This window comes from Nicotiana tabacum, chromosome 20 (genome assembly GCF_000715075.1).
Source record: "Nicotiana tabacum cultivar K326 chromosome 20, ASM71507v2, whole genome shotgun sequence".
Taxonomy (NCBI): domain Eukaryota; kingdom Viridiplantae; phylum Streptophyta; class Magnoliopsida; order Solanales; family Solanaceae; genus Nicotiana; species Nicotiana tabacum.
In genome coordinates, this window is record NC_134099.1 from 164,068,075 (window position 1) to 164,078,714 (window position 10,640).

Consider the following 10,640-nt stretch of genomic DNA (forward strand, 5'->3'; position numbering starts at 1 on the left):
TAGCATTGTTGTGTGTGTTCTTACCAAGCACAAAGTTGCATCCATCATGAAAATATCCAAACAACTTGTTACTACTCGAAATTGGTTGCACGGCTTTCCCAAACTCAAACTGATAATATTTTTTATATAAATTTGAATATTATTAGTTTTTAAAAATTTAAGTACTCTTACTATTTAACTAATTAATATTGCATATGAATTGTAGATGTAGATGAAAGTAAAGATGTTAAAACAACCTTGTCACAAGTGGATTCAAATGTGTTTGATGAAGATGTGTTAGATATCCCATAAGGATCATGGACATTCTCTTGAATAGTTTGTTTTGAGTTTTGACTTTTAGTAAATGAAATATAATCTCGCCTTTTACTTTTTTAGTATTCATTGTGATATAATAGAATAATATAAAAAGTTATTAAGTTTTAAGAAATTTTTCCAATTTTAACTTTTAATTTATCTTTTCATAAGTTTTAGTACTTAAAGAAAAAATATAAAATTTTACTTTTAAAAATGATGGGCCAGCCCATGGGGGCCCGCAGACCACATAAGGTTGGGGTGGGTTAGCCATTATAAGGGTAGAAATGGCGTGGGGTAGCCACTGTTTAAGCTGGTATTTACTTTTTATCCAGCATTTTTAATGTTTAGCAATAGTAGCCACTAGTCTATTAAAATTAATATGAAAAGACTGTGTTACCCTTTCTTCTTTCTCTTTTCCCAAACGGAAGTGCAGTGTATTTATACTGTTTCATTTCCGCATCTAAGGTGCGCAATCGTGTATACGGAACCTCACCTTCACCCATTGGTAAGGAAGGTCAACGAGAGCACCAAATGGTACGAACTTCTATTAATGCTACTGAATGTTAAATGCCTTTGGTTATAGTTCTTGTTGATAAGCTAAACAAGCATGAAGAACATAAGGGAACGATTACAAAAGCAAAATGAGAATGGGGAGAGGTTCCAGATTTTAAAAAAAGATTAAGATATGACGTTGTGAAAATAAGAAAAAGAGTGATGAGTAAACAGGAAATGCAATTCCTTCTCAGAAGTTAAGGACATGTAGTCCTGACGTCCTAAAGTTAAATTCAAAAGTTAAGGACAATATGGTCCTGAACTTAGAGTTTCAAGTTCAAAAGTTAAGGAAATGTAGTCTTGAAGTCCTAAAGTTAAGTTCAATAGTTAAGACACAAGTTCAAAAGTTAAGAAAATGTAGTCTTGAAGTCCTAAAATTAAGTTCAATAGTTAAGGACACAAGTTCAAAAGTTAAGGACAGACAGTCCTTAACTTACAGTTACAAGTTCTAAAGTTAAGGACAGACGGTCCTTAACTTACAGTTACAAGTTCAAAAGTTAAGGACAATATGTCCTTAACTTTGATTTCCAAGTTCAAAAGTTAAGGACAAACAATCCTTAACTTATAGTTACATGTTCAAAAGTAAAGGACAAGCAGTCCTTAACTTACAGTTACAAGTTCAAAAGTTAAGGACAATAAAAGTTAAGGACAATAGGTCCTTAACTTTGACTTACAAGTTCAAAAGTTAAGGACGCTTGGTCTTGAAGTTTGAGTTCCAAGTTCAAAAGTTAAGGACATGTAGCCTTGAAGTCCTGAACTTAGAGTTCCAAGTTCAAAAGTTAAGGACATGTAGTCCTGAACTTAGAGTTACAAGTTCAAAAGTTAAGGACATGTACTCTTGAAGTCCTGAACTTAGAGTTCCAAGTTCAAAAGTTAAGGACATGTAGTCCTGAAGTCTTGAAGTTAAGGACATGAGCAGAAGGGTATTTTCGTCCGAACAGTTAAAGTTTATTAAAGCAGTGGCTAAAGACTAAAAACATTTTAAACGATGGCTTAAAAGTAAATACCTGTGTTATTAGTGACCAACGATGCACTTCCCTCATTATAAGGCCCATCAAAATGATGGGCTAGTCCAACCCAGCCCGTCAATTGCTAAAGCTCACATGGACTAAATTGGACTAATCCGACCCGACCCATATTGACTGCTATACTTCGGTGGGCTGCACAAATTTACTCCATCTCCTCTTGAGTTTTACTGTGGCACTTTCCACATGACATGAAATGACAAAATTAGTTACTTATTTTGCACCAAAGCCAGTTAAGAATTTCATTTTACTCCAAATGACAAAATGACATTTGATTATGATGAATACAAAAAGTATGACATCCCACGTGTATAGTGAAAATATTTGCAAAAGCAAGAAAAATTGTACGCCTCAATTTCAAATGAATATATGAATGTTCACTGACTATGTTACTATGTTGTTTTACTTATGCTCATCTCAGCATCATTAAAAAAATTTAGAACTGGCTACGAACTTTGTCACTAGATTGCTCGTAGTTAACAAAACTTTTTGATAATCTATCGCTAAATAGGATTACCAACGAATTCTATTGTTTAGTTACAGAATTTTTTCATCGTTAATTCTTATTTTTTTGGTAGTGTGGGTTATTATTATACAAAATAAAGAGAAGAATAAAACGCACTAGAAGTTATCTACAATAATAACAATAACAAACTATGTTACTATCCCAAATAAATCAGCGGAAGAAAAACTCACAAATATATTTATATATATAAAGAGAATATTGCTCCATATTGCTTACTAATATAAGCTTGAAAATTCCAAATTAATTACTCACTTTGTGTTGGAGAATTAGAAAATTGGAGGTAAGATAATATAATTACACGTGGAATAGCTTAATTTGCTAAAAAAGCAAAGTGAAGAAAGCCACTAGTCTCCTCAGACATCCATCTTATTACGGCGAAAATTCATGCAAATGCTTCCACTTTCTTCATTCACCGTCATCTTCGATTTCTCTTCTTAATTCTCTTTCTCACACAAACTAAACAAACAACATTTTCCTTTTTTTCTTTCATTTAGATCTTAAAAAAAGGGAGAAAAAAAAAGAGAGAATTTTATTTACAAAAAGCCAACATGGGAGTTGATAATGAGGTGTTTCAGAAAAATTACGTAAAGAAAAACAATATGAAGAGATTTTCATTGAAATATCCAATTCAATATGTGCTTGAAAAGCAAAGACTTGTATGTCTTTTGATTGGAATTGGCATGTCTGTTGTTATTTTTTCTCTGGTTTCTGTATCTTCTTCTCCTCTGAGGTCCGAGTTTAAGATTGATATTCAAGATACAAATACATTTGTGTCGAATCCAATTCCAAGAAGAATAGCATACGAGTTGGTTGATGAAGCTGACCACAACATTAATGCAGGTATATGGTTATGGCGAATTCAGGTTTTAAAGTTAGTGAGTGCGGGATAAATGTAATCTTAATATATGTATAGTGTGTTTTTATTGTTTTCTTATGTATACATAATTTGAGTCGAAAATAATTAGTTTGACTCGAGGTAATTGCTAGCTCTAGATCAGCCTCGCGTAACCCAAATCTTGAATTTTGAACTTATACCATTCTTAAATGGCAAATCAAGAATACAACAACAACAACAACCCAGTATAATCCCACTTAGTGGGGGTCTGGGGAGGGTAGTGTGTACGCAGACCTTACCCCTACCCTAGGGTAGAGAGACTGTTTCCAAATAAACCCCCGACATCCTTCTCTCCAAGAACTTCTCACCTTGCTCTTGGGGAGACTCGAACTCACAACCTCTCGGATGGAAATGGCAAATCAAGAATGCTACTTGAATTGTTTCCGTAGAAAATCATTGCAAATTTTAAGTTGTGTGTCTAGATAAGTGTTTTTATATTGGCTAGGATGTATATGTTATCATACGCAAAGCAGATTTAAGATTTAAATTTTATATGATTTCTAATAAAGTTTTTGCTATTATAATACGTATTGCACTTTAGAATTATGAGTTTAGAATTTAATTTACTTAAATTTTGTTAATTTTTAAAATATATATTTATGTCCAGTTTGGAAAATGATAGGTTTAATTAGTTGAATCTGTGTTCTATCTAACTCTGGTAGTAGAAACAAAGGAGTATGAGATTCAGAGAATTTCTGTAATTTTAAATGTTCTTAAAGGACAAATTATTGAATAATATTACGTAGTATAAAATGGACTCAAATAATATGGAATACATATAAAGAATTTATATAACCAATTTTAACTCTCTTAAAATTATGGCGTAGTTGATTGACTATACAAAAAGTGAATTTGTTCCTTTCTAACCTATCTTGCTCAAACCCTCTAAAAAATATTATCATACCCAAGTTAGATCGTCTAAAATCTTTCAAAAATACACTAATTTTTAGAAGATGTAAAGCTAAGTGGATGGTGGAGGTTTCACCCGAATCCCTTCGCCGAAAATTATATTGTGCAGATAAAACTTAATTTTTTTCATGTATATAAATTAAATGTTGAATCAGTCACTTCTTCATATATATATATATATATATATATATATATATATATATATATATATATATATATATATATATATTAAATATCAAAAACCAATCCTGTTTCCGTCACTGCACACTCGGCGTCAACTTTGAAAAGTCCGAGCAACACATCTTTGAACTTATTTTACTCTTGATTTGAGAATGAACAAGAATTTGTTGTAGGTGGAAAGGTTCCATTGGGATTGAAGAGCAAGAGTTTGAGAATATTAGTAACAGGAGGAGCTGGATTTGTTGGGAGCCATTTGGTGGACAGATTAATAGCACAAGGAGATAGTGTAATTGTGGTTGATAATTTTTTCACAGGTCGAAAAGAGAATTTATTACACCATTTCAAGAACCCTAGATTTGAACTCATTCGACACGACGTCGTTGAGCCAATATTGTTGGAAGTTGATCAGATTTATCATTTGGCATGTCCAGCTTCTCCTGTTTCTTACAAGTATAATCCAGTCAAGACCATCATATCCTTTCACATTTTGGAATTTTTTTTTTAATTTATGTTTTTAGCATGACCTTAAAACATAAATACTAAGTCGTTCGACTATCTTTTTGATCTCCTTTCTTTATATTCAGGCTTTAAAGGGAGCATTGGAGTATCGGTAAAATTATTTTTGTATGACCTATAGATCACGGGTTCGAGCGTTAGAAGCAACCATTAATGCTTGCATTAGGGTAGATTGTCTACATCACACCCCTTGGGATACGCTCCTTCCTCGAACCCTATATGAACACGAAATACCTTGTGCATCGGATGTTATTTTTAAATATTTGGCTTTAATCGAGTGAAAAATGGGATTGATGGCGTGGTTGAAAAGGGATAGAGGGGAGAGATTTTGGATAGACAGTAACAGATTTTTTTGTCATCTAAAAAAACTATAAATAACTGTTTATAACAAGATATTAGTAATATGGTGAATAAGATAAGTTATTTGCTATAGCTGAATTAAGATATATTGATAGTGTAAAAATCTTTACCGTCTGTGCACATAAATAAAATCATTTTTAGCATTACAGGTACTCAAGATGGTATAATCCGGGTAAATACTTATCCATACCGGGTGTTTACACCAAACTACATTAACTTACTATGGTTAACTAATTTAATTAGATAAGAATGTGTATAATTTATCATGGTTAAATAATTGAAGTCCATATGCAAAACACATGCCATGTATCTATTGATTTGGTGTAAATATCCAGTGCGAGTAGGTTTTTGCCGTATAATCCGTATTTCTTAATGAGAATTTGATACATTGCACCTTTTATGTCCATATATGCAATCAAGTCGGTTTTATGTCTTATTACAAATGTTCTTAGTTATATGATCATTGTATTAAAATGAGAAAGATTAATAAGTAAAATTAAACCTTTTTAGGATTATTCTCTTCTATTTAAATTGTAATTGTGAAGTATATAACTAAGTAGTTCGCTGCAAATGTGTGGAGGTCGAGCATCAGGGTTGTAGGTTAGGAGGTAGTTGAGCATATTTCTACTTCGTACCGGTAAGAGGCTAGTCAGTTAGGATTTTGTCTTAGACTGCTAGTGGTTAATGTTGTGTTCAACTACTCTTCCGTTTTTCATAGTGTCGGGCCTTATTTACTGGTTATTGTTATTGCTTTATTTCATCTATTTTTTTGTTCTTATGATGCTGTTATTATTTCTATGGTTTTTATTGATAGTACTGATGTATTATCTCTTTCCGTCTTCTTGAGCCGATGGTCTATTGAAAATAACATCTCTGCTTTGTCGGATTTTACTGGGTTGTTGTTGTAGTAGTTTACTGCATGTATACAATTATACTATGTAAATACATGTTGGTATTTTGGAGGTATTTTTGGGGCAAGATTCCTTGACTATAAATTGGATAGATATCACAAAACAAATGTGATGGGAACATTGAACATGTTGGGATTAGCAAAAAGAATAGGTGCTCGATTTTTGCTTACAAGCACAAGTGAAGTGTATGGTGATCCATTGCAACATCCTCAGGCTGAAACTTATTGGGGCAATGTTAATCCCATTGGTAAATCACTTCATTCTACTCGTAGTTTTGATAATGGATTTAAGTTATATATACTGTCAGTCTAAAGAGTTTTTAAATTATTCGTATATTTTAACATGTGATAGCAGGTTAGTTAATTACAAACCCAAAAAAACTAATGTTTTGCTTTACCTTTCAAATGAGCATTGAGCAGGTGTTCGTAGTTGTTATGATGAAGGAAAACGTACAGCTGAAACTTTGACCATGGACTACCATAGAGGACTCAACATTGAGGTTTATTTTCTACTTGATACTTAGCTAGCGTTTGGTCATAGATTTCTAAATTTGTTTTAAAAAATCTGATTTGGTTGAAGTTTGGTTTGAAGATAAAACTGTGTTTGGACGTACGTTTTCAAACACATATTTCCCAAATTTATTTTGGAAAAACATGTATATTATTAGTGTTTGTAAATATTTTGGCTCGAAACTAGCTATTGAGCTGGTTTTGGGATTTGGAATTTGGAATTTGGGATTTTACCAAAATATAAGCAAAATCTATGACCAAACATGTGTTTGCCAAATAAAACCCAAATTTATTTTGGCAAAATCTATGGCCAAACGGGTCCTTAGAAAAGATGCGTAACAGTTTTAGGAAATTCATATGATTTTTCGAAGTTCGGAATCATATATATATGTTCAAGGAGAGCCTTGGCGTAACTGGTAATGTTATTATCATGTAACCAGGAGGTCCCGAGTTCAAGCTGTGGAAACAACCTCTTATAGAAATGTAAAGTAAGGCTGCGTACAATGGACCCTTGTGGTCCGACCCTTCCCCGGACCCTGCGCATAGCGGGAGCTTAGTGCACCGGGCTGCCACTGTTCGAAATTACACAATTTTCGGTCTCTATTAAATTTTTGTTCTGATATTATCCCTGCCATTAAGAGAAAAAAAATTGTTTTGCCTTGACCCCCTAACGGAGCTCCATCTTAACGTAATTTTAAACAATAATAAGAAGCTAAGAAGTAAATTTGAACTTATTTTCCTATGGGTTTGGACATATGAAGTCGACCCATTTCAAATTGTAACTCAATTAATAATAGAGGACAAATACGAGACGATTTGTTAACAACAAGAGTATGAATGGACCAAAAATGTAATAAATGATAAAATTGAGCAATTCCAAATAGTACATGACAAATTTTGAACATTTTCCTATGTCAAATAAAAAAATATTCTCAATATGTTGAATTTTTCGATGAATAGTTTTCAATTTAAAGTTTTTTTTTTTTTTTTTTAAATTTTTGGTAGGTTAGGATTGCTAGGATTTTCAACACATATGGACCACGTATGTGCATAGATGATGGTCGTGTTGTGAGCAATTTTGTTGCACAGGTTTGTGTTATTTTATCAAATTAAAGAAAATCCCAAATAGTGTATTCTTTGTATTTGATTTGATTTAATATTCATTACTTTCATTTGAATATATAAAAATATGTAGGCCTTGAGAAAGGAGCCAATGACAGTTTATGGAGATGGGAAACAAACCAGGAGCTTTCAGTTTGTTTCTGATTTGGTAAATTTTTATTTCCTATTCACTTTTTCAACTCAGTCAAAAAAATAAAATAAAATGCAGTGCTTCTAATTCTATTAGGATTGTTACTGAGTTATTATGAAAAACTAATTGTGGTTTTAAAAAAAAAAAACCTCTATCTACTTGAATTTAAGTTATATACACCGATGATGTAAATATTTTTTTTATACTACTAGTAAACTTTAACATGTGATATAGAATGTTATATATAGGTGGAGCTAGTCTATTGTGTGCGGTTTCGGCCGAACCCAGTCACATTTGGTTAAGCATTATATTTATATATGGAAACTCATTAAATATGTATAAATATTTAATTGTTAATCCAATAACTAAGACGAGCTATGAGTTTTGTGGCAAATTCAGAACCCAGAACCCATAAATTTCAAATTTTGTTTTCGTCTCTGATGTTATAGATATCGTTTTTGCCAGAACCAATTAATATTTATTAAGAAATTACCTGTAATTATGTACTTAGTAAATGACCCGATCGTGTAAATATTTTATGTATGGAATTATACAGGTAGAAGGTTTGATGAGGTTGATGGAAGGAGATCATGTAGGTCCTTTCAATCTTGGGAATCCTGGGGAATTCACCATGCTTGAATTAGCTAAGGTATTACACAAAAAATTACTTTAATTAATCTTAAATGAGCAAGTAATTTTATTGCATCCAGAGATTGAATCTTAAAACTCAATTTTCAAGCCAAATCTACATGTTCATGTATATCTTTGACTCAGATTTCCTAGAACTAGAAAAAATGTGAATATATGTTTTATAGGTAGATATTTACCTGCATCCAATATTTACACCAAAACCACATCAACATACCATGTTTATATCCAAACCACATCCATCAACTTATCCATGGTTAAGTGATTTAATAATGTGAATATATATATATTTATTAACCATGATTAAATAGAATAAGTTTACGTGCAAATACATATTATGCATTTATTGATGTGGTGTAAACACGACTTCATTCATTCATTTTTACCGTTATTTATATTGTCAGATTAAGTTTCATTTTAGATAAGCATAGTGCCTTAGCCAAAATATGCATCTTGATGTTGTTATTGGGTGAAATAAGTATATCTATGCGACTAGTTGGATAGTTTACTACGACCATTTGACATATACATTTAATGAGTCCTAAACATAATGTTGTTATGTTCTCTGACAGCATTTCGCTATAACAACCAAAAATATTCGGAACAAACAAAACTGTTAATAGAGAGAGTTGACTATACAAGCAAACATGACAAAGTTTGAAAAATAGGCCTGAAAATCATATCTTTCGTTGGACTTGACATTCATTACTTTGTTTCTAGATACATAAATTATTGTGGTACGCGGACTCTCTAAAATGTTACCGCACCCGTATCGGATTCTCCAAAAATACATTACTTTTGGAGGATCCGACATGCACTCAGAGACATTTTTTAAAAATCCGAGCAATATAGATAAATGGTACTACTTATTAAAACTTGTATTGAGCTAATATATTTGCAGGTGGTGCAAGAAACAATAGATCCAAATGCAAAGATAGAATTTAGGTCAAATACAGAAGATGATCCTCACAAGAGGAAACCTGACATTACAAAAGCAAAACAACTTCTTGGGTGGGAGCCAACAGTTTCCCTCCGGCAAGGACTTCCGATGATGGTTGATGACTTCCGGCAACGGATTTTCGGCGACGAGAAGCGAGATTCTGGTAGCCTGTTGACTATATAATTGAGGTTTTCTCCATTCATTTGAGCCATGAAAATGGTTAAGTGGAGAAAAATGAAAAGAAATTATAATAACAAGAGAGGCTCTTTCAGAGTTTTTTTTTTTTGTTAGTGCATCGGACTGTCCTTTTTTTTTTTTAATTATTAAACTATTTCCAGAATAATATCCTCTATTGAAAGAGGATGGTAGAATATAAAAGAATGTTTTTGATGCATTAGTAAAGTTAAGATTGCTCTTGTGCTTTTGATCAATATATGAGTTAATGTTTGATACTTCTCTTGGGCCCTTGGCAATTGACATAGCTAAATAGATGGGGGAAAAAATAAAAAAGTGCTCAGATTTACGACTGCCAATTGAAAAATAGTCACAATTTTAAAAGTAATCAAATTTTAGTCACTTTTTTATGTAAAGATAAAATCTGAATAACAGTACCCTTAAAAATCCAGAAATATTCCAGCATAATATACTGGAGTTCGATTTTTGTTTTCATATGAGCTTCCAGCATAATATATTGGAGTTCAATTTTTTTTTACATATGAGCTTCCAGCATAATGTGATGGAGTTCCAACATAATATACTGAAAGTTTATACGCATGAGCTCCATAATCCCGCATATTATGCTAGAACTTTCTGTGTTTCAGCAAAATAATGGCTATTTTTCAATGAATTTGCAAACGCTGGCTATTTTTTAATGACTTTGCAAATGTTGTCCATTTTTCAATTATCAATCCAAAAATTGGCTAGCTCGTACTATTATAAAAGAATTTTGCATATTCGTGCTTATCTTTTGGGGTTAATTCATGTATGGTTAATCGTTTTACACACTATAATCATAAAAATTTTAAAAATTATTTTTGGCACATTAAAGATCTACTATGACAGTAATGTTACTCTCACAAAATTATTTTTTGTCATATTAATATAACTAAACTGTGTGTGAATT

The 10,640-nt window shown here is 32.1% G+C and overlaps 1 protein-coding gene across 1 annotated transcript; it reads left to right on the top strand.

The window, feature by feature from the left end:
• Positions 1 to 2,822: 2,822 nt before the first annotated feature.
• On the top strand, positions 2,823 to 9,969 carry LOC107825774 (UDP-glucuronic acid decarboxylase 4-like). The gene is made up of 8 exons (XM_016652685.2): positions 2,823 to 3,237; positions 4,555 to 4,853; positions 6,268 to 6,415; positions 6,588 to 6,667; positions 7,683 to 7,766; positions 7,873 to 7,947; positions 8,486 to 8,578; positions 9,479 to 9,969. The coding sequence occupies exons 1-8, from the start codon at positions 2,946 to 2,948 to the stop codon at positions 9,698 to 9,700; spliced, it is 1,293 nt and encodes a 430-aa protein (XP_016508171.1). The 5' UTR covers positions 2,823 to 2,945; the 3' UTR covers positions 9,701 to 9,969.
• Positions 9,970 to 10,640: the final 671 nt, after the last annotated feature.

Bases quoted from the DNA above. Each gene is read 5' to 3' on its own strand.
- LOC107825774 (XM_016652685.2), top strand. From the start codon at position 2,946: ATGGGAGTTGATAATGAGGTGTTTCAGAAAAATTACGTAAAGAAAAAC. The intron at 6,416-6,587 runs GTAAATCACTTC...AGCATTGAGCAG, and splicing joins GGGCAATGTTAATCCCATTG to GTGTTCGTAGTTGTTATGAT. The intron at 6,668-7,682 runs GTTTATTTTCTA...AATTTTTGGTAG, and splicing joins ATAGAGGACTCAACATTGAG to GTTAGGATTGCTAGGATTTT.